General features: G+C 39.5%; 1 protein-coding gene across 2 annotated transcripts; it reads left to right on the forward strand.

Annotated features, from left to right (window-relative positions):
• Positions 1–3,799: 3,799 nt before the first annotated feature.
• On the forward strand, positions 3,800–23,264 carry map2k7 (mitogen-activated protein kinase kinase 7). Of its 2 annotated transcripts, XM_046837761.1 has the most exons (12): positions 3,800–4,113; positions 8,476–8,523; positions 10,113–10,257; positions 10,852–10,918; positions 11,398–11,511; positions 12,036–12,155; positions 12,644–12,751; positions 12,872–13,051; positions 13,264–13,344; positions 15,120–15,262; positions 15,400–15,445; positions 18,206–23,264. In XM_046837761.1, exons 1-12 carry the CDS (start codon positions 3,969–3,971, stop codon positions 18,344–18,346), a joined length of 1,338 nt encoding a protein of 445 aa, XP_046693717.1. In that variant the 5' UTR covers positions 3,800–3,968; the 3' UTR covers positions 18,347–23,264. The 2 variants fall into 2 exon arrangements, with proteins under 2 accessions (XP_046693717.1, XP_046693718.1); XM_046837762.1 differs by lacking the exon at positions 8,476–8,523 and having other exon boundaries at positions 3,805–4,113.
• Positions 23,265–24,314: the final 1,050 nt, after the last annotated feature.

Below are 24,314 nucleotides of genomic sequence, written 5' to 3' on the forward strand. Positions count from 1 at the left end.
TGTTTATCAGATGACATTCTTGATTCTGCTTTACAGGCAAAATCACTTGTTAAACCTGTTCACAGATCAGTTTAAAAATTCATAAAGTTTGATTTGTGGTTGTTGACCCACTTAGTTTCAGTAGGTTTGGATTTTCAATTGATACACTGATCAATTTTGTCAGCCAGTCGCACGAACATTTCCGTGGTCCCAACGTCCTCTTCCGGTTCGGCGCCATCTTGAAGCCGGCGGCACCGGAACGCCGGCCATCTTGTTTGTGTATAAATAGACACCGGCTGCATGCGCTTGCTGTCGGATTGTCTCGTTCGGCTCCGCGCTTAGTTGAGACCTTCCAGCCTTCTGTTTCCCCTCGTGGAAAGTTCGGTTTCGGATCTCGTGGTTTCTCGGAGTTTTTTTTTTTTTTGCCTGCCCTTGATTTCAGATTGGATTTTCCTCTATAGCTCTGTTCTCCGGCTCTTGACCTCGGACTGTTATCGGACTCGTTTTCCTCTCTCAGATCCGCCCCCAGCTTCGCGCTCCCGGCGTTCGGCATTAACCCCGTGAGTGCCGTGACTGTTCTTCTGGTGGAGTCCTGTTTTTGGGTTCTTCCTGCCAGCCATCCCTGACTAATTTGGTCATCAATTGATACACTGATCATCATTACAACTCATTATGCCCCCGAGCTCAAGCACATCCAAATGTACTTTTACCATTAGAAAATGTTTTTGTGATTAAATTATTGCAATAAAGGTAGTAACAGTTTCAGATCCACAATTGCTGAGAGTTCTCGGCTTTTCTTTTAATAAAGGATGACTTTTTAGTACTTGCATTTATTATTATTCACTATGTCGCAAACCGTTCTTACAAATCCTGATTACGTGCACCTCGATGCTCCTTTGTTGTGTAAACACGAATAAGCACTGCGGATCATAACTGGGTTCCTCTGCATGATACCCATGGCCTTAAATGGTTATGTGTGATCTCATTCACATTTACAGCAGTTGGCAGATGCCCTTGTCGGGAGCAAATTGCACAGATCGGAAGGCCTGGGGGTTCAGGCCCAGGTATCGCCAAGCTGCCACCTTTGGGTCCGCTTGAGCAAGGCCTTTAACCCACTGTACTTCAGGGGCTAATGTGAATCATCAGTAGCTACATAATGGTGATGGGATTTGAACTAGTGACCTAATGAGGTCCAAATATGCGGATCACAAATCAGAATTTCACACCAGATCGGTCGAGGCCCAGGTTACCAATAACCACCACAGGTATCGTTAACCAACAGGGTACGGGTGGAAATTGGGTTACTGTTGGCTAAAGGAGGAAAAGAAGAGGAGGAAGACGTCTACAGAGATGGCAGGGAAAGGAGAAGTGGAGGAGAGTGGAGGTTAAAGTGAATACTTTAAATGTTGGTACTATGACTGGTAAAGGGAAAGATAGCTGATATGATGGAGAGAAGAAAGTTATATATGTTGTGTGTTCAGGAGACAAAGTGTAAGGCCAGGAACATTGGAGGTGAGTTTAAACTGTTCTATCATGGTGTGGATGGAAAGAGAAATGGTGTAGGGGTGATTCTGAAGGAAAAGTACAGTAAGAGTGTAGTGGAGGTGAAGAGAGTTTCTGATAGAGTGATGAACATGAAGCTGGAAGTTTGAAGAGGTGATGATAAATGTCACCAGTGCTTATGCTCCACAAGTGGGTTGTGAGATAGAGAAGAAGAAAAACTCTGGAATGAGTTAAATGAAGTGGGAGAAGGGGTACCTAGAAATGATTGGGGCAGACTTTAATGGGCATGTAGGTGAAGGGAACAGAGGTGATGAGAAGGTGATGGGTAGGTATGGCCTTAAGGAGAGGAATGTGGAAGGGCAGATGGTGGTAGATTTTGCTAAAAGAATGGAAAAGGTAGTGGTAATTACCTATTTTAAGAAGAAGGAGGATCACAGGGTGATGTATAAGAGTGGAGGAAGGTGTACACAGGTGGATTATGTTCTATGTAGGAGATGCATCCTGAAGGAGATTGGAGATTGTAAGGTGTTGGCAGGAGACAGTGTAGCTAGACAGCATAGGATGGTGGTCTGTAGGATGGTTTTGGAGGCGAGGAAGAAGAGGAGAGTGAGGACTAAAAGAAGAATTAGATGGTGGAAACAGAGAGGAAGACTGTAGTGTGAGATTCAGGGAAGAGGTCAGACAGGGGCTCGGTGGTGATGAAGAGTTGCTGGATGATTGGGCAACTACTGCAGGAGTGATAAGGGAGGCAGCTAGAAAGGTACTTGGTGTGACATCTGGAAATAAGGAGAAAGAGGTTGGCAAACAGATTTTGGATCAGCAGCGTGATGAAAAAAAATAGGCAGGAGTACAATGAGATGTGGCAGCAGGTAAAAAGGGATGTGGCGAAAGCCAAGGAAAAGGCATATGAGGAGCTGTAGGAGAGGTTGGACACTAAGGAAGGAGAAAAGGATTTGCCAGGCAGAGAGACAGAGCTGGGAAGGATGTGCTGCAGGTTAGAGCCATAAAGGATGGAGATGGAAATGTGTTGACTAGTGAGGAGAAAGTGTTGAGAAGATGGAGGGAGTATTTTGAGCAGCTGATGAATGAGGAAAATGAGAGAGAGAGAGAAGGTTGGATGGTGTGTAGATGGGGAAGCAGAAAGTGGATGGGATTAGTAAGGAGGAAGTGAGAGCAGCGATTAAGAGGATGAAGAGTGGAAAGTCGGTTGGACCAGATGACATACCAGTAGAAGCATGGAGATGTTTAGGAGAGATGGCAGTGGAGTTTTGAGAGGTGACCATCTGTGAGCAACAGTATGGTTTCATGCCGAGGAAGAGCACCACAGACGCATTATTTGCTTTGAGAATGTTGATGGAGAAGTATAGAGAAGGTCAGAAGGAGTTGCACTGTGTGTTCGTGGATTTGGAGAAACCGTACGACAGGGTGCTGAGAGAGGAGTTGTGGTATTGTATGAGGAAGTCAGGTGTGTCAGAGAAGTATGTGAGGGTGGTGCAGGACATGTATGAGGACAGTGTGACAGTAGGAATGACAGGCTGGTTCAAGGTGAAGGAGGGACTGCATCAAGGATCGGCTCTGAGCCCTTTCCTGTTTGCAGTGGTGAGAGTAAGGAGCAGGTTGAGAAGAGCCTGGAGAGGTGGAGGTATGTGCTGGAGACGAGGGAAAAGGAAAATCAGTAGGAGTAAGACAGAGTACATGTGTGTGAATGAGAGGGAGGGCAGTGGAGTGCTGCGGTTGCAGGGAGAAAAGTTGGAGAAGGTGGAGGAGTTCAGGTACCTGGGATCAACAGTGCAAAGTAATGGAGAGTGTGTTAGAGAAGTAAAGAAAAGAGTGTTTTGTGATAGAAGAGTATCTGCAAGAGTGAAATGGAAAGTTTATAGGACTGTGGTAAGACCTGCGATGTTGTACGGTTTAGAGACAGTGGCACTGAGTAAAAGACAGGAGGCGGAGCTGGAGGTAGCAGAGCTGAAGATGTTGAGGTTTTCGTTGGGAGTGATGAAGATAGACAGGATTAGAAATGAGTTAATTAGAGGGACAGCACATGTAGGACGTTTTGGAAACAAAGTGAGGGATGTGGTTTGGACATGTGCAGAGGAGGGACATGGGGTATATCAGTAGGAGAATGCTGAGGATGAAGCCACCAGGAAGGAGGTAAAGTGGAAGACCAAGTAGGAGGTTTATGGATGTGGTGAGGGACGACATACAGGTAGATGGTTTGAAAGAAACAAATGTACAGGACAGGGGGGTATGGAGACGGATGATCCGCTGTGGCAACCCCTAATGGGAGAAGACGAAAGAAGAAGAAGACCTTCTGAGCATCCAACATTGTAACCACTGAGGAAGGAGGGAGAATTGCACTATTACACTCTGAATGTGGCATTTAGCGTGCAGGTGTGGGGTTTGTTCTGCACGGTGATGTGCAGATCCTGTTCCTACCGCTGGGTGGTGTTTGTGTGTGTGTGTAGTTTTTGCGTGGAGACGCTCCGATGGTGCTAAATTTTTCCAAGATGTCGTCGCTGGAACAGAGACTCTCCCGAATCGAGGAGAAACTGAAGCAGGAGAATAATGAACCCCGCAGACGGATCGACCTCAACATCGACATGAGCCCGCAGCGCTCGCGCCCCAGGCCCAGTAAGTGCGCGCGGAAGGTTCGGGAGACTTCAGCCGAGAGCGAGCACGGGGGAAAATGCTAGGGGGCTAGCAAGCTAAAAGGCTAGGGCTACATAAACAAAACCCCGGTGTGTGGAGCTACAGCTTCTCCTCCTGTCTCAGCGTCTTTGTCCTGTTCACACCGTTTAGGGTTTACATAAATACGAGTATTATTCATTTTGACACAACGTGTAGTTCCGCCGTTTGCCGTATAATTTTAAAGCTAAACTAGCAGGCCCTTGTCCCTCAGCTAGCTAACGAGCGCTATCTCGGCCTATTATACCTTTTATTTTTATTATTATTTTTTACATATATTTTTTAGTTTAGGAATAAAATAATTTTCCCGTATAAGAAAAAATGTACCGGTATTAAAAGCGGTTTTAAAGTGAAAGATCTGACCGAAAGCTAGCTAGCTAACTCACATTAGAATGCCAATTTTGAGTTGCCAGTATGCTAACGTTAATGTCAGGATTCAGTCTGGAGACACAAGCACCCAAATAATCCGAATTAGGCTCTCTTTTCTTTTACCGAAATTTTTACAAGCAGTTCCGATGAATTAAAATGGCATGTATAAAGGCGGTTTACACGTCACACACGTAAACGCGCGCACACATTTTAGATGCCAATTGTGGAGGTGTCGTGTTCACACTGGTCCCTATTTCGCAATAAAACCTGTGCTAATCAAAAACAGATACTCAGTTACAGATTTCATGTCTGTCTGTATAAAGATCCTTTTTCATCTGTGCTCTTTTGTCTTGAATCTGTTCAACGAAATGGATCCGGTTTTGGAAGAACCCTGTTCACATTTGAAGTCAGGATGGGATTGGATTTGGATTTGTAGGCAGATATTGGAGTTTCACCTAAAATGATAAACGCATTTTAAGACATTAAGAGAGATTTTACATCTAGGTGCTCCATGAATGTTTCTTGTTTTGGATCCTCATTAGCATATAACCACTTGTTCACATTAGTAACGGGATAGAAAACTGGTTTCAGTAGCATCAGTCAAACTCTGAACTCAAAACTTACTAACATTTAATCAGTGGTTTTATGCACAACATGCTTACAGATTTCATGTCTGTCAGTCCCAGTTTCCATCTACTGTATATGCTTTGGTCTTAAATCTGGTTCACACTTGGAGTTGGGATTTTGTCCTGGATATGGATTGTAGATAAATATTGTGAAATTGCACCTACAAGTGCAAATGCTTACCTAATTGCTCCATGGGTGTTTTTGTTTAGGATTCTCATTAACAAATGACTACTTGCGGTTACATTAGTAAACGGATAAAAAACTGATTTCAGTAGCATCAATAAAAATGCAAATCATTTAACATTTGAGCAGTGATTTTATGCACTATGGTTGCAGATTTCATGTGTTTGTATGTTTCTTCTTAAATTTTTCCTATTGATCCTAAATCTGTACAATAAAGCAGGGGGTCACCATTGTGCCACTTACCAGTGATCTGCATAAATTTTTTTTGTTGCTATTCTTTTTTAAATCTGTCATGGATAGACAAAGAGTCAGGAACCGGACTATGGTTTAACACCTTGTCTTTATTAAGTCTGAACATATACATGGCAGAGAGGCTTGACGTACGAACCGGAGAGTGGGTAGGATCCGTAATGCGGGTAGTCCAGGGATGATCGCCAATGTGGACCTATAAAGGCAAACCTGTCTTGAGCGCTTCCTCTGAAGCAGAGCCAGGAGCATGGAAGTACGGGGAATACTGGTGGTAGGAAGTCCGGTAGATCTCTCACGGTAACGAGTAGACCCGAGTGGGGTGGAATTGGGAGCTTATAAAGGGGAAAGGTAATGGGGAACAGGGGGAGGCTGAATGAGAGTTAGAGCCTTGGAGGGAGGCGTGGCTGATGGTTCCCTGACAAAATCACACTTGCATTAATAACACACTTTTATTAATAATAACATATAATTGAAGGTAAATTGAGCAAATTTGTTTTTTTTTATTTTTTTTTTTTTTTTATAGAAGTGTGTATTAAACTGGTAGCCCTTCACATTAATTAGTACCCAAGACGTAGCTCTCAGTTTCAAAAAGGTTGGTGACCCCTGCAATAAAGGAATGTCATTTTGCAAAAAATGCTGTTGATTTAATCCTGGATTTGGATTGTATATAGATATTGTGCAGTTTCCCCTAAAAGTGTAAATGCGTATAAGGTATGTAAAATGGATTTCACTCCATGAATATTTTCTGTTTTGTATTCTCATCAGCATACAACCATTTGTGTTCACATTAGTAATAGGATACAAAAACTGATTTCGGTATTGCACTGATAAGAAGCAAATCGCCTCCTTACATTTGATCAGTGGTTTTATGCACAATATGATTACAGATTTCATGTCTATTTGTATAAAGTCTCTTCTTCATCTACACCCTTTGCTCTTAAATATCTTAAAATGAAGGGATCATGTTCTGGAAAAATCCTGTTCACACTTGGAGTTGAGATTTTGTTCTCGATATGGATTTTTAGACAGATATTGTGGAACTGCACCTAAAAGGGTAAATTAATCTTAAGACATGTAAAATGGAGTTTACACTTTACACGTTTTGGATCCTCATCAGCATATAACCAGTTGTGTTCACATTAGTAACTGAATTGTAAATTTCAGTAGCATCAATAAGAAGCAAATCATCTAAGATATTTTCAGTGTTTTTATGCACAATATGGTTACAGTTTTTGTCTGTATAATGTCTTTAAATCTGTTCAACAAAGGGACCAAGCTTTATAAAATCCTGTTCACACTTGACTTTATCCTGGATTTGGATTGTGGACAGATATTGTGCAGTTAAAGGATAAATGCGTCTTAAGTCATCTACAACATATTTTTCACCTAGTCACCCCAAGTGCTTTTGTTTTGGATTCTCATCAGCATATAACAACTAGCGTTCACATTAGTAACCAGATAGACCATTTCAGTAGCGTCATTGAATCATTCCCTGACATTTATTTAGTGTTTTTATGCACAACGTGGTTGCCATGGCATCAGCGTTTCATGAGCCTTGTTTTAAATTATATAATGTATAGGAAGAGGTTTCATTTGTGTTTTAGTACATTTACACTTGACCAGTGTTCAAGACCAATTGTAACCGGTGGACCGAGTCTGATTTCTCACCGTCTCACAAGGCTAGAGAGGTTCAGTTGACCGAAATGAATAATCTGAAAATCACATGTATATCGGTTTATCCCTGTGTATGGTTTAATTGGGTTTTGGTCAAGGGGCTGATGGAGTTGTGGCAAAGATCTGGTGTAGAAACTGTAGGCACATGTTTATCTCATATGCTTTGTGGTAAGCACCTGTGTAGTTGGAATCAGAAAATGTGGCTTGTCGAATGTTACGTGATAGTACGGGTGTGAACAGGCATCATGTCGGTCTACATTACATTTACTCGATGCATCGGATACATGAACACGACAGGAATTTGCCAGTTGCTGTTTAAAGGCAGTGTGCCTATAGTGAGTCTCAAATTCCTACACACCCATTGGTTGGGCCGAAACTAGAAATTAATGCATGATTTAAGTGACGAGAGGAAGGTTTGGTTTTAGAGATCTATGTATAATTTTTGGACTTTTTCTGCAAAGTGGTAGCTTAATGGTTAGGCTCTGGGTTATGATTAGAAGTCACCATTAACAGGCTGCCACTAAGTGCCCTTGAGCAAGGCTCTTAACCCTTTTTGCTCCAGGGGCCACATCATGTCTGACTCTGTGCTTTGGCCCCAGCTTCATAACAAGCTCGATATGTGAAAAAGGAATTTTACTGTGCTGTAGTGTGTAAGTGAAAACCTCTCTTTATTCTCTACAACATGGGACTTGGATGGTTTCTAGGTGAGATTCGCACTGCTGTATAATCAGGGTAGAGATTTAGAGGGATTTACATTAAGGAGTAAAGAAGGGCTAAAAAATGGTGGATGAAGTGCACTTAGTTCATAGTAATGTATACATGTGATCTGATGAACTGATTTTAGTGTAAGTCATGACATGAGATTTTTTTTTAGGTACTTTGGTGCCTAAATATTGATCTATGTGGCAGGCAGGTTTGTAGAAGCTTGTGTGTGTGTGTGTGTGTGTGTGTGTGTGTGTGTGTGTGTGTGTGTGTGTGTGTGTGTGTGTGTGTGTGTGTGTGTGTGTGTGTGTGTGTGTGTGTGTAAGCTTTTTTTGCCTAAATGGAAGATGAGATGTAATCTAGCATCAGATATAGGAGCGTGAAGTGTTTGTGTATACAAGTTCAAGATTAGAAGAGACCTGTTCAGTGTGTGAGGGGCGCAGAATGACTGATTTTTATTTCTCTCTTAGATAATGAGCGTGTGTTTTTCTTTCCCGTATCTAGTCATCGTGATCCAGCTCAGTCCTGCTCCAGCCCCTTCCCAGCGCGCAGGTACCATTCACCAAATCACCCTCTGCCGCTGCATCCCTCTTTCTCTCTCTCTCTCCCCCCCCCCCTCTTCTCCACCTCCCTCTATTTCATGTACAAACATCATAATATTATTCATTTATTTTGTCCCCTACTTTTTTTTTTTTTCGGATTTATCGGATTAGCTCTGCCCACATGCAGTCCAGTATTTTATGTTTATTAGTCATGTCGATGATGGCTCAGTTGTTAAAAAAAAAAAAAAAATGGAAAGAAAAAAATTGATGTCTGAATGAGATTTCTGTCCAGGAAAAACTTAAATACACACACACACACACACACTATTTTTTTTAAATATTGCAAGAAATGCAAATTCTTTATTTTCATTGTAAAATTTCAGACATTTTTACATTTTACATTTTTGACATTTATACCTTAATAATTTATGCATTTTCTGTAAATATTTTCAGATTACATGCAGGCCTTTGCATGCAAATTTAGTCATAATATCACTTCTTTTTTTTTTCTTTTTTTTTTGTTCCACTCCACACTTTTGCAAAGATGATCGTTCATACATCACCCTTGCATTTTATTTCATCACTCATGCTGCGAAAATTAAAGCACTGAATGTCCGACTTGAGCAAATACTGCGACTTTATGCATCACCTCAGTCTGATTCTGTCCTTTCCTGCATCCTCTTTTCTCATTTCTCTGCTCATCCATCCATCCATCCATCCATCCATCCTCATTCCATTCCTCTCTTTCTCAGCTAGAGCAAGTTTCAGTGGCAGAGCTCTGTGTGTGTGTGTGTGTGTGTGTGTGTGTGTGTGTGTGTGTGTGTGTGTGTGTGAAAGAGAGAGAGAGAGACACAGTGTGTTTGAGTTGGAGAATGGATTAACCTGTTTTCGATGGATGGACAGACACTGTGCATGAGGTCACTGTAACTGCACGGCTCGGTCGCAAACGTTCACACGTAAACATACAAGCTAATACAGCACTTGACCGAGCATCTGAAAAGGTCTGTTATGGCTGGGTTTGAACTAGTCTGACCTTTTTCCTCATCTCTCACTGTTCGTATGTCTTTGGGAATGGCTGAACGTTCTTGACGCTGCAAGAGTGTGTGTCTTTGTGTGTACTGCAGGTGTGTTGATGTTTGTGTGCGGCTCAGACACCCGACTGCACTGACTAACCCAAACTAACCAATTTTCGTCCACAGGCATGTTTTCTGGTGGAGGAAAGTCGAAGCACGGCAATCAATAAGCCTTTACGATGTAAGGCTGAACATAGAATTTTTAAGCACAGTTTTTGCTACGTCGGCATTTTTGGGAGACTTTTATGTAGTTTAACGTATTACTATAAGGTGAATACCAGGCATCCAGTATACCTGGAACAAATTGGGGTTAATCATGAGGCAAAAAAATGTTTTAAGCTCTAGAGATCCTCCTAGAAATGTGAGGGCAAAACGGTATACATTACAGATTGTCTGGCTACATTTAAAAATTAAATGAAGGTCCCACTTTTCAATCTGTCAAACACTCAGTTTCCACACTTCTTCTGATGGCGTTTTCTTCTGATTTCTTTTTTCTTCTTCTCCCCTCAATCTTCCTTATGTTAAGCTTTGCAGCTGCCACTGGCCAACGATGGCGGGAGCCGCTCCTCTTCCTCAGAGAGCTCACCACAGCACCACTCGTACCCCAGTCGACCACGACACATGCTCACATTGCCTACTCCACCCTATGGCCTGCAGAAGAGCTTAGAGAAGTACGCGAGCTATAAGCGCATTTGGGGGAAAAAAAAAACATTTTTATACACGCATACACACTAGATGTCGACTGATTTATCGGTTTTACCGATTAATCGGCACGGATAGTTGATTGCAGGAACTGACGGCAATCAGCACAAATCCATACCGATAGTTTTTCCGGGTTGCAATATACAGAACGGGAGCAGCCTCTAAAGGCGAATTACTGACACTGTCATGTTTTTTATTTTTTATTTCTTTCATTTATTTTGGATATAATTGTTGGTTTTATTTATTTAGCGTGTTACTTTTAATATCAATCTCTGCTAATAATTCAATTTATTATTATAATGTATTCATACTTATTTTATTTAGCACGTGAGTCAGTATTGTTTTTTATTATTATTAAATTTCAGTACTATTTTACAGTGTTATGTTTATTTATTTATATATTTTTAATCCAGTATCCAACATAGCTATTGGTTGACCTCCAATATGTGTGTGTGTGTGTGTGTGTGTGTGTGTGTGTGTGTGTGTGTGTGTGTGTAGATAGAGTAAGAGATGGATAATAACACACTGTATACAGTAATCTAAACATGTTTCTGTTTGCTCAGTGCTGAAATAGACCAGAAACTACAGGAAATTATGAAACAGACGGGTTACCTGAAGATTGATGGACAGGTGAGATTGTACCATTGACATCACAAGTAGCAACCTTAACTTGTTAGCCAGCATTTCTAAACCATTGTCACAGTGATACGAAGATACTTGAAAAAAATTCAACAAGTGGATAATCCACTTCACTAAAGGGGGAAAGGACAGAAAACCGTGATTCATTTCTGATAGATGCTTTACCTCTTTAGTTTTATTAATCCCGGCTAGGGGAATTCACAAGTGTTGGTCTTTGTCAGTGGTGAATTTATTCAGTAAATACATAAGAATCACCTTGTTTTTTGGCATTGAGAATCATTGTAATAATTTTGGAAGCTCTGCTACTGAAATATAAGACACAGCTTTTGTTGTTTCAGAAATCTCTTTGTGGCTAAATGTCATATTTGCAGAATAACGTTGAATGTTTTAATAATTTAACGTTAAAAAATAATTGTAAACTGTCTTTTCACGCAGCTTAACTGCTTATTTTCCGTAATCGTGTTCTGCAGCGTTACCCTGCGGAGGTCACTGATCTGATTAACGAGGGTGAGATTGGAAGCGGTACCTGTGGACAGGTGTTTAAAGTGCGCTTTAAAAAAACCGACCATGTCATCGCTGTCAAGGTAAGAGCAAATTCACGGACACACACACACACACACACACACACACACACACGACTAATAGAGAAGGTAGTAGTTTAGCTGACTTGCATTGTCTAAGTGTTTGGGTACAATCAAGCAGAATCATGACCATATAAGCACAGATTCAATGAAAAAGGACATGATTTAATAAAAAATATATATATTTGAGTGTTCTACACACCATGACATGCCCTCTCTTAATGCAGTGCACTGTTTGCAAATGGTGTCCCTTCGCTCTTAGGATTTCTTTTTTGTTTGTGTGTAAGTGCTTCTTGTCGGGACAAATAAAGAAATGTGTGTACATGTGCACTTGGGTTTTTCTTTCTGTAATTGCCTTTCTGAAGTCCTACTATTAATGCCAAGAAGTAATTACTGTTTACTTTTTACAACCCTGCATGTTACCAGCTCTGTGTGTGTGTTTGTGAGCAAGCGTGTGATTTTGTTAGCTGCTTCAACATGCCCTGTTTGTTCTTTTTGCACAAATGTGTGTCTGTGTGTGTATACAGCAAATGCGGCGGACGGGTAATAAGGATGAGAATAAGAGGATTCTTATGGATCTGGACGTTGTCTTAAAGAGCCATGACTGTCCGTACATCATCCAGTGCTATGGAGCTATAGTCACTAACGTGAGTCATACACACATTTTTACTGGCCATTGTATTTAGGTGCATAAGTTATTCATGTGTTCATGCAGTCCGGCAACTAGAGTTTGCCCGATTCTTCGGTTTCAACTAATAGTTGCCGGATCTATCAGCGGCAATCCATACTGACTGTTTTTCCAGCTTGCCTCCATTGCTGGAGCAGCTGAGAAGGTCCGCTGTCATTACGAGAGCGGCCTCTAGAGGCGAATCCCTGACACCACATGCTGTTTGTTTTTACATAAGAGACAGCATGCTGTGCGGAGAGCGCTATATAAAATTTATTACTTATAATTTTGTAATTATATAAGTTTATCTATTAATTACTGTGTTTGTTTTTATTTCATTCAGCACATTTTCATGATTCAATACGGGTTTTTTTGGGGAGTTTTTTTTTTTTCATACTATTTTACATGGAAATTTTGTTTATCCAGTATAAAAATGTAAAAATCCAAATCATATCACCTTGCTCACAGACTGATGTCTTCATTGCCATGGAGCTGATGGGGACATGTGCAGAGAAGCTAAAAAAGCGGATACAGGGGCCCATACCGGAGCTCATTCTGGGGAAGATGACCGTAGCGGTGAGACTCCATTGTGACATTAGTGGCTTTAAATGTGACATTAGAACTCATGTTGACTTTTTTTTCCCCCACTTTTACAAGCTAAAAATCGTTTTTTTTCCCCCACTTGTGTTTTTGCAGATAGTGAAGGCTTTGCTGTATCTGAAGGAGAAGCATGGCGTCATCCACCGAGACGTGAAGCCTTCAAACATCTTGTTGGACGCTAAAGGCCAAATTAAGCTCTGCGATTTTGGAATCAGCGGCCGCCTTGTCGACTCCAAAGCTAAAACCCGCAGCGCCGGCTGTGCTGCGTACATGGCGGTGAGCGAGGACACAATTTCGCAATCTGGCTGATTATGGTGTTTAGTGAACTGTGCAAACTGTCATGCCCACACATGCAAATGTTCCACAAGCGACCACACTATAGAGCACTGACATACTCCGTACTATGGATGTAGTGTAATCTGTTGGTGTGTGTGTGTGTGTGTGTGTGTGTGTGTGTGTGTGTGTGTGTGTGTGTGTGTGATGTTCAGCCTGAAAGAATAGACCCTCCAGACCCCAGTAAGCCGGACTATGACATCAGAGCCGACGTGTGGAGTCTCGGCATCTCTCTGGTACGCTTTCCATTTGCTTCATAAGGTTGTACTACTCTGGTTTAGGGTGTATATAACTCTATACATGTTTATCAGTGGTGGACAGTAAGGAAGTAAATGTAATTTGTTGCTGTACTTGAGTAGCTTTTCCACGTATCTGTACTTTACTGAAGTATTTCCGTTTGGGGAGACTTTTACTTTCACTTCACTACATTTCAATATCATATCTTACTTTTTTACTCATTTCATTTTGCGAAATGAGTCGTTCCTTTTTATTTATAAGCGAATAAAAACGTAACCGGTCAAACACGGCGCATGATTATTTTAATATCAATCTGTGTTTGAATAATTAATATTATTCTATTTATAGATCGCTGTGCTAAGAATAACATTAGTATTTTCACATAAACAGTTAATTAAGTGAAGCGCCTTATGATAAAAATGTTAATAGGAACATTATAGTAGTAATAAATCATAGTTCTTTGGATACTTAAGTACATTTGAAGGCAAATAATTTAGTATGTTTACTCAAGTGAACGTTTAATGGGACACATTTACTGAAGTCATATTTTATCTAGTGTATCTCTACATTAATTCAAGTACATAGATTGTGTAATTTGTTTACCACTGATTCTTAGCTGATAACCATAAACATTCTTATCTATGATACAGGGTTTATATAACCATTGTAATTGCTTGTAATCTGTTTGTGACTTTCTAGACTGGAGCCAAACTTGTGCTATTTATATAAGTGACTATGTATTCACACTATTTTCTCCTTTTTTCTTTTTTTACACCACATTTAACTAACTTTGGGCCCCAACATGCTTTGACTGGCTGCCAGTAGTAAGACAGAGAAAGAGGCAGAGAATCAGACAGATTGAAAGATTGCAGCATCACCCCATCTGTGTGGCAGAAAGCTTTATACATAAAAATTAATAAATGTGATACAATTTAAGAGAATCACATGATCTCAAACTAAGGCTCCCTTCTTCCCTGGGAAGAACTGTCTACCAATCAGCTCTGGAGGAGACGGAACAAGACCGATGAAGCAGAAGAGACTCATTCATACAATAACAGCTTCAAACTTCAGGCCGACAACATAGTTATTGGTGGATGCACCAGAAAAGTTTGCGAGAAATATGGAATTTTTATGAAAAATTTGGAATTAAGCACACTTTATTTATTTATTTATTTATTTATTTATTTATTTATTGAGTAATCGTTTAAAAAAGAAAAAAAAAAAGAAAAAGCGTGCTGTTTTCTTTATGATCTAGTTTGAAATAATACCAAACTTTGGAAAAAAAAAAAAAAAAAATATATATATATATATATATATATATATATATATATATATATATATATATATATATATATATATATATATATATATATATATATATATATATATAGGCGTGTACAAATAATAGCGAGAGATTGTGCCTTATGTAAATTTTGGCAAAGCGCACGAGAAATAATTGCATCAAGTCTATAGGTGTTTTCCTCAGAACGTTCTTGCGATCCGGTAGCATTTCTTCCCTGGTCTGCTACTGGGTTGTGACCTGGTGTTTGGGAAATTCTGCTATAAACAGATTAACAGCAGCTCTTTTTTTTCCATTCTTTGTGTAAATTTGTTTGGTAATTTGTACAGGCTTCATATAAAGCAAATTTCACTGTTTTCTACTGAAAAGTTTCCAGTATCAACAGCATTTGTTTTTATTTTTATTACAGCATATATTGTGATTGATCATTTTTAACTTATGTCTGCTTGCCCATGTGTTCCCCATGTCCTGTAGGTGGAGCTGGCCACTGGACAATTCCCATATAAGAACTGCAAGACAGACTTTGAGGTGCTGACCAAAGTGCTACAGGAGGACCCTCCTCTTCTGCCTCTCAACATGGGCTTCTCCCTCGACTTCCAGTCCTTTGTTAAAGACTGGTATACATGCATATGCACATATACACACTGTCCGCATGTCTTCCTGAAAGATCAAATATGCAGTTCACGTTCAATTCCAGCTGTCTTTTATTATTTAGTGTTCTGAATGGATATTATTTTGCTCTTTGTCCATGTAGCCTCACAAAGGATCACAGAAAAAGGCCAAAATACCACAAGCTGCTTGTAAGTGTTTCACATGACTTCTGTTATTAGCATCAGTGTCTACAATTGTCTTGTTTCTGACATTAGAGTTACATTTAGCATCAATTATAAAATGGAGGTTGTCACATCAAACATCAGAATGTGTGTGTGTGGGGGACGGGGGGGATGGACATGTTATCACTGTGACTTTTGGCATAATCATTGAGTCTTTCAAAAACTGTTGTTACCATTGGAATTCACACACAACTGTTTATACAGAATGGTGCGAAAAACAAAAAACAGTGTCAGTATGCTGAAACGGTTCAGACCAGACTGGTCTGAGATAACAGGAAATCTATAATCTCAACTAATCACTTTTTCAACTGTCTGCATCAACACCAGAAGGACCACATCAGTTTCCATTTATGTCAGCCAAGAACAAGTTTCTGAGGTTATAATATACAAAGGCTCACCCAAACAGGTCAGAAATCTGGTTGACAGATGTGGAAACTGATGTGGTGTTGTAGCCCATTCACCTTAAAGTTTAGTGCATGCGGAGATGCTTTTCTGTTCACCACGAACGTAAAGAGTGAAAAACATCTTTGAACCAATCTCCATTTTCCTCTCACTTCCCTTAACAAGTTGTTTCCTCATAATTGACACTTCCTTAATGTTTGCTCGCTTTAGAGATAAGAAATACTCAAACCAGCCCATCAGATTTGACAAAATCACAGAGATCACACTTTCACACTTTTTCTTTTTTTCTGACGTTTGGATGTGAACATTACCTGAAGCTCTTGACCTGCGTGATTTTGGGCTCCTGTCACATAATTTTGTGTTAATGGACCATACGTGGTTGTTTAGCAGCCACTGTTACAGTGAAGGCTTTGGTAAAGTCTGCAGGGTCATGACTTATTGATTTATTTTGTACTTTTTTATTTTTAGTGCAGTACCATAAACAGCAGTGCTTATTCCAAAACAGGGATCGTAACATTCTTATCTGCCTTTAAATTGTTCTTATTCTTTTTTTCCCTTCATCAAATTCTAGAATATGTACATTTTCTAAAATACAGAAAAAGTTAATAATAATAATAAAATAATAATTCCTTGGGGGAGGTCATTTGTATGTTGTTAATTGTAGGATCTTGTATTATATAGTAATTGTAGTATATAGTAGAGGCTGTAGGAAAAAGCATACTTATTCAATATGTAACCAGGAATAAGTGTGCAAAGGAATTCACAAAAAGGACTTTTGTTCGAAACCTCCACAAAGTCTGGATGAAATTGCCTCACATTTTCAACCCACTTAGTCCAGAATATAGTGAACACATTTTTCTGAAAATGTTGGGAGAAAGTAATATTTTCCATTACCAATGCATTTTGGAAAAGTAGGAAGAAGTGTGGAATTTGATTTGAGTGATTTCCAGGTCCGGATTTGTAAACTATCGCCCTATTCGTTTTTCTAAAATTAAATTAAATAATAATTTGTAAATATATAAAAATTGTAAAAGAAAGGCTACACTCATACAGATATATTTGAAAACATTTTCGTCTAAAAAGCTGTGTTTTAATTTTCATTTCTTTTCCCAAAAATTGCGCAAAACATACGATTCTTCGAACTGCGTCAATTCCGCCTGCCGTTTATTCACTTTCCGGCTCTTTGAAACGTTGCTGAAACGACTAAAAAGGTGTCGGGGGGGAACAAATAAACTCCCCTTTCACAATCAAAACGGTGTCTTCAGATTTATCCACTCTGAAGAGCGTTTTCAAAAAGCTAGCTTCATTTCGGCATGGACGAAAAAATCTGTTTTCAAACGAAAGCGTATTAGTGTGGACATGGCCAATAGGTGTTTTTCTAAATGGACTTTAGTTCCGTTTTGTCATTTCTTAGTGAGTTGCATGTGAACAGTCGTTCTGTTGCTTTAGGATTGAAGGTTTCCAGTTTAAAATTGTAATTTATAATTAACGTTGCACTTTTTCGAATTGTTTTAATAAAATCAAATGTAGTTTGGTGTCTTATAAAAATGTGGTCTTAAAAATCTCTAGATAATTCTGCAAAAGTTTTTTTTTTTTTTTCTTTCTGAAAAATGTGTGTTAGAAACATGTCATATACAATATCCATCCAATCTTTGTGGGGTATTGTGGGGGGTTCAGGAAGCAACCAGCACCTTGTTAGACTAGAATACCAAAGTCTTCATGCATGAAAATCAACTGTTCCTGGAAATAGTGTTGAAAAGTGCAGGGAAGGGCTCAGGTATGCTTTTCACTGCTTCATGAATCTCTGTCCAAAAAAGGTTTTAGCTCCATCACCCTTACCAGAGTATACGCTTATTGATTTACTTTTAATAGTTAATAGGCTATAGTACAATCAACTGCCGATAATTCGCATCTTGGAAAATTAGCTCATTTGTAACATAACTAACAGCAAGTTGCGGATTATTTTAAAATTTGCGGGAATCCGCAGTGAGACCGAATGTTCAGGAACGTTAGGAATAACATTTTAAACTGTTTTGACTAACAAATTTTTATACACATTTTTAAAACGCATTATTGTATTATTCATTAATAGTGATAAATAAAGCATTTATGTCCATTACGTCACATTTTCTGTTGAGTCTGCTTTAAAAAGGAACCAACTTACTGGCGTAATGTCTAGATGAATTCACTAAGGTACCACAGGGGCTGTGGGGGGTTCATCAAAAATTTGCGGATATTCGGATCTCCCGGGGTGTCTAAGAACGTAACTGTAAAGGTGTACGCACCGTTTCTTAATTCTCACCTTTTCCCTTTTTGATGCGACAGGAACACAGTTTCATCCGGCGCTACGAAGTGCTGGAGGTGGATGTTGCAGGCTGGTTTCAGACCGTGATGGAGCGCACAGAGTCTCCACGCAGCAGCCAGTGCTACAGCCAACACCAGCTTCACTCGCTGTTCAGCAGGTAGCTGCACTCGCAGAGACGGACGGGTGGATGGAGAGACAGAGGGACGAAAGAGGGAGAAAGAAAGCGTGGAGAAGTGTGTGGGGGGGGAAAAAAGGGGAAAGGATGGAGCAAGTGATTTGAGACGGAGTAAATATGACTGATAGGCAGACACGGGCAAGTGTGTTGTAAATCTGAAACCTATTTATATTTATCTTTATAAATATATATATATATATATATATATATATTTTTTTCCTTTCTTTTCATCCACCACTCTATCAGGACGGACATTAGCTTTAGGAGTTGCTAGTCGTGCACGTTCACATGTGTAGTGTCATACGAGTTCACTACCGGTATAAGCTATAGAGCACTGTACAGTGTAAAGCGACAGCTGTGAATATCATCACTTCTTACATCATGTATTGACTTCGAATCAGTGTAAGCCATATGGCTGCGCGGTGTGTGTAGCCGCCCTACGTAGCGTGTGTTCATACTGATGCTGTGTCCTTCACCGCGTTCATTCGCTCCACATCGTCCATTAGCCCCTTACTCAGGGACTGAACAGAGTAGTCGAACAACACTGAGCCAAGGTGTGTGTGTGTGTGTGTGTGTGTGTGTGTGTGTGTGTGTGTGTGTGTGTGTGTGTGTGTGTGTGTGTGTGTGTGTGCGTGCGCATTTTGTGCATTTGTGAGTAGTCTTACTAGATCGAAATCTTCATATATAGCAAGTCCTCGTTTTCCTGGACAGCTCGCGTGTCCGTAGATATTCAATAACTCGAAGGGAAGTGTATGGAAAAGGTTGAGTTCTGATGTGTGTCCATCCATTAAATAACAAATCTAACACACGGTTTAGAAAACTAGGGACTCGTTAGTTAGATCGTGCTCAGAAGCGACGTCGATTGACAATCGACATTTGCTGATGGGAAGTAAATATTTGCTGTAAGACAAAAAAAAAATATAAAAAAATTAGATGGTAGCATATATTCTAGACTATACTTTTATTTTTCTACACATCTCAGGAGAGCGCTAGGGATGCTATGAGGAGAAAGAGTGAGAAGGGATTTGTTTTTTGCTGATACCCAACTAACCCCCTAGTTTATGCTTCGTCAGACCGAAGTGCTGGGACAGAATATCAGAGATTGTGAGTAGTGATAAAAAAGATTTTTAGATGATTATTTAAGTTAGCAGAAGTGAGATTATCATAGATTTCAATATGATTTTTTTTAAATGGCAGGAGGTTTTATATTAATCACATCATCCAGGCACTTACCAATAAAAACAGTGCTTTCATAAGAGACAGCCTTGTTGTAAGTGGTTATAAGTGGTCATTAAGCACATGTATAAGTGATTAAGCTTCAAAAGAAAAGGCAGCATGACTATTATTAACATCAGCTGGTTGATCGAAAATGTTCTTGTCGTTACCGACCGATCAGAGCACAGATATGCGTCACGATATTGGAACGTTTCGATTCGACTATCGACATCCGCCGATCACGGACAAATCCTAAGTTTTTCCTGATGAAGATTTCAGGGATCATTTTAGATTGGAGTATAAAGCAGGCTTCAGGGGATTGAGTGCGGAAGTGATTTGATCGAGAATAAAGAAAAATTGCCACATCGTGGTTTAACTGTTATATACATTACTACAATGGATGATATGAGAGAAAGAGTCTGGGAATGAGGAATTTGAATACATTTCATGAAATAGTCGGTTGATGACATCAATCTAAATCAATCCTTTGATGATTTTATTGGATATTTCCCCCATTTATTTGAATACTCTATTCATTTTCTGCATCACAAGCAGCGAACCAAAGCATTTTCGATTTCCTCTCCTCTAATCCCTTGTCACCAGACCACAGCTTGCATTTTCTCAGAACCAAAGCCGTAGCTGAGAAGTCGCTGTTCTTCGAAGCCAAATCACTGCTTGAGCGCAAGGAGGGGATGAAGAAAGAACAAGAGAGCGAAAGAAAGTGGGGTGGGAAGAAAACGGGACATGGTACGTCGACAGAAGGATCAGCACGAGAAGAAAAGCAGCAGGATACGAGAAAGCATAAAGGAATGTGAAGGAAGTTGGGAATGTAGGAATGGAGAGATGAGGAGAGAGAGAAAAGGAAAGTGTGAGGTTTTTTGGAGCATATCTTTCTGATGGTGTCGAGGTTAGTCTTCTATTTTCCCTTGGACAATGCATCGAAGCTTTCCACAGTATCCAACCAACATACCTGTTTATTTTTGTTTGTTTGTTTATTTCTAGGGACAATTAGTCTGTTTCTATTGTCGTATTCATATTGTTGAAATTTTTTTTTTAAATTTTATGATCATATTTATTTATTGTTACTGCTGCTACCGCTTTTGCTTTAGATGCTGCTGTCGATATATTTTGTTGTTATTGTTCCCCAAAGGACAATAATAGTTTTTTTTTCTTTTTTTCTTAATAGGCTACTACAACTTTTTGTTTTATTTTTTCTTCCAAAAACCAAAAAAATAAAATGTTGCAATGTTTATACGTGAACCAAATACATGCAAGACTGAACGTGAAGAAAAAGACTCACCAAGGAGGTTTTTTTGTTTGTTTTGTTTGTTTATTTTCAAGATTTAATCGCTAACTAATTGTTGGTAGAACAAGTATTAAAGGTGCGAGTGGTCATATTTATATTAAGAGCTCTATTTCAGCGGTTAGCTGTAATCATGTAAGTAGGCGTGATTTTGTTAGCTTTAGCCTGTTCCGTCTTGTGGTGGATGTAGTGTTTTTTTTTTTTTTGTTTGTTTTTTTTTTTGTTGTTTTTTTTTATAATTTCTCCTAATTGCTTGTTTTTTTGTTGTGTTTTTTTGCTGTTATATAACAGTCTGGGTAGATGGACTGTATAAAAGGAGGCTTTACAGTTTGAACCATTGCTGTCTCAATCTCTATAAGAGGGGGCTTCATCCTTTTCCTCCCAGTCTGCCATCATTATCAAAATATGTACAGTTGAGTACAAACATCCAAATCTGCTTCTCGGCTCCACATGATCACGTTCTTCTGTCAGTTTGTCAGTCAGTCACTTGCTCTTCCTGTCTGTAAGTCTTCTGAAACATCACTGAATTAAGTGTCATCCATTCGATAAAAAGAAAGAAGCTGCTTCCTAAAGCATATTGAGGCCGGCGCATTGTACTCGCTAAATTTCAAGTGTGGACAAGAGAGAGAACAGCCTCATCCACGTTTACATTTCCACACGCTTTACTACATCCAGTTCACTGAGTGCGTTCACATGCATACTAATAATCCGAATATTTACACCATCTCAGCCTTCGCTGTGCTCAAGTGCTTGTGTTTAGATTAACTTGGTCGTGTGTTTTTGTTACAGCGCATTTTAAATTGCATTAGATACATTTCAAGAAACTTGCCAGCAGGATCACGAGTAATCTGATCGTTTAATACCTGTATAACCATGATGTCATTTTTGACTTTTTTTAAATATTTGAATCTGATCGAGAAGGAAGGTTTTTTTTTATATTCAAGCTTCATAATCTCATGCCTGAGCCACATTTAGAGAATGATTTGGCTCCGATTTAGAAACCCTTAAAATTGACTGGATCCTTAACATTATTCATGGAAGACCAATAAGCTAATCTGTTTAGTCTATATTGTTAGATTTGATCTGAAATAACACAATAAAATTCTCTGAAATCAGATTTTGAAAGATCGGGATGATCAGGCAGTTAAGGCTGAGCTGAGCGCTGGTGTGGGTGCAGGTTTTCATTCCAACTAATTAAGAGCCATAACTGATATTAATTGAAAATGATGAGAATTAAACAGGTAGAATTTGGTGTGGACTTGGTTGGTTGGAGTTAAAACCTACACACACACACACACACATGCACACACACACGCACACAACGGCCCTTTGAGGAAAAGATTGAACACCACTGGCTTACGCCATAATGATAGTGATCAGTGTTTGTGCCAGATGTCCGATTTAGAATAGAATGTCTGGGGTCTCAAATTATTGTGTAATTTACCGTAAACATCAAACACTCCCAGATCTCAATTTGGCTCTCAGATGACTCGATATAACAAAAAAAAAGATGTATCAAACATGATATAAACCGTTTTTTTTATTACCGTTACTTAAAAGAAATGATGGCGTTAGTAAATTTAGTTTGACTAGCTATTTTACTGTATTAACTAAAAAACCCTGAAATTTGATCTATTTTATGTCGTGTTCATCTTCCAAAAGCTTGTTTCCAGCGAAAATGACCTCAGTAGTTCGAGTCCAGTGTTTGGGCCCGGACCTACGCGCTTTGCTGTTGAAAGATATTTCTCGCAACAATACCGAAAGACCTCTGCCTACTGACCGACTCGTAGAGAAGGAAGTTATCCCATGAAATACGATCAGATTATATTGTGCATGTCAATTCACTCAGAACGAACGTATTTTTTTAAAGTTTTTTGTGTTATGCTCTCTCTTACTCTGTACCGTTATTACACACACATCTGAGGAAAGCTCAACGTGTTACTGTTCCGATTTTCCAACTGTACCTCTTGGTTTTTTTGCTGACATTTAATTAATGTACTGTCATGATTATTTGATTTGTAATATTTTTTTTCAGTGTGTGTTTTTATTTGTGATGCGCAGCAGTACATGACAGTGGAATGAGAAGCAGAGATCACAGCAGTGTAGCTGCTTCAATAGCATTAGTGTGTGTGTGTGTGTGTGTGTGTGTGTGTGTGTGAGTGTGGCCTGCTCTCCTCCAGCGCTGTACGACGGGACTTTTTACCCCCCTGTATGTAATTAAACCAAATATTCACTATGCAGTCACTCAGTCAGTTTGTTCAAGCCCTAAACCTCCCACACACACACACACACACACACACACACACACACACACCGATGGTAAGACCTCCGTTCGTTGCTTTTGTTGCCTTCAGTTAAAGGAGAGAATTAAAGATGAAACGTGTTCCTTCTTTTCTGTTTGATTTGATACGTGTGAATGAGCTGACTTATTTAAGGATTGTATTGGGGTGGGAAAGGGGGCGGGGCTTTTGTGGGCAGGTGTACATGAAAAGGGGTGGGGTTTCCACCTGGAATCAGTGTGTCCAATGCTGTAAAGTGTATCAATTGCATGTTATCTCAGATGTAACTGCCATTGATTTGACTTATTAATGGGGCTGGGTGGGAAGGGGGCATAAAACTATCTTTATTTATGATTTTTACATATTATATATATATATATATATATAAATATAAAAGTATATATTCTGTACCTTTTTTTTTTTTTAAATGTGTTTTTAAGAAAAAGACACACTTTTGCCTTGATTTTGTATTTTGTTTAAATCTTTTTGCAATATGACATTTTACTTGGATCATCGCTTGATTTCAGGATGTCATCATCGTCTTTGTCGTTTTTGTTTGTCGGCTTCTGATCGTCGTCACGATCAATTTCCTGCTTGATGTTTTTTTTTTTGTGCGGGACGTGTCGGGTTTGAGTTTTGCATGATTTAGAAAACCAAAATGTTTCTCACGGTTGCTTGTTGTAGGGTGAATATCTTCAGGGGTGAATCCCGCACCAAATTAGTCAGACATTATTACGATCAGGTCGAAGGTGTGTCTCTTTCTTTCTGAAGCCAAGCGACTCGTTCCTCACCTGTTGTTGGTATTTCCTGTACATTTTTCCCCCCCCTTCCTTTCTGGACAATGATGTTAACCCATGTGTTGTACTTTTCTCCGGTCATTATTCAGTTCCTTCACGCTGTATAGAGTTAAATGTCACCTTTTCCGAGCTGCTGTTGCTTTCAGACTAATGGAATGTATCATTTTAATATCAACCTTTTTCCATCGGAATTCCGACTCAGACTCTGTTTCACTCCGCGGTCTTCAGTAGGACGTGCCAGTGATCATCACAAACCTGTATGGTTTATGGTTACACCCATAAAACCCTTTTTCTTTTGTGCCAACAGCTGTAATTAGGCCGCTTCATAAATCTGCTTCAGGAAAGTGCGAGAGTCATCTG

This window comes from Silurus meridionalis, chromosome 24 (assembly GCF_014805685.1).
Source record: "Silurus meridionalis isolate SWU-2019-XX chromosome 24, ASM1480568v1, whole genome shotgun sequence".
NCBI classification, from domain to species: Eukaryota; Metazoa; Chordata; class Actinopteri; order Siluriformes; family Siluridae; genus Silurus; species Silurus meridionalis.

Coding starts and splice junctions, on each gene's coding strand:
- map2k7 (XM_046837761.1), top strand. CDS start 3,969: ATGGTGCTAAATTTTTCCAAGATGTCGTCGCTGGAACAGAGACTCTCC. Junction 8,524..10,112: donor AGCCCCTTCCCAGCGCGCAG/GTACCATTCACC, acceptor CCTTATGTTAAG/CTTTGCAGCTGCCACTGGCC. Junction 13,052..13,263: donor GCTGTGCTGCGTACATGGCG/GTGAGCGAGGAC, acceptor TGTGATGTTCAG/CCTGAAAGAATAGACCCTCC.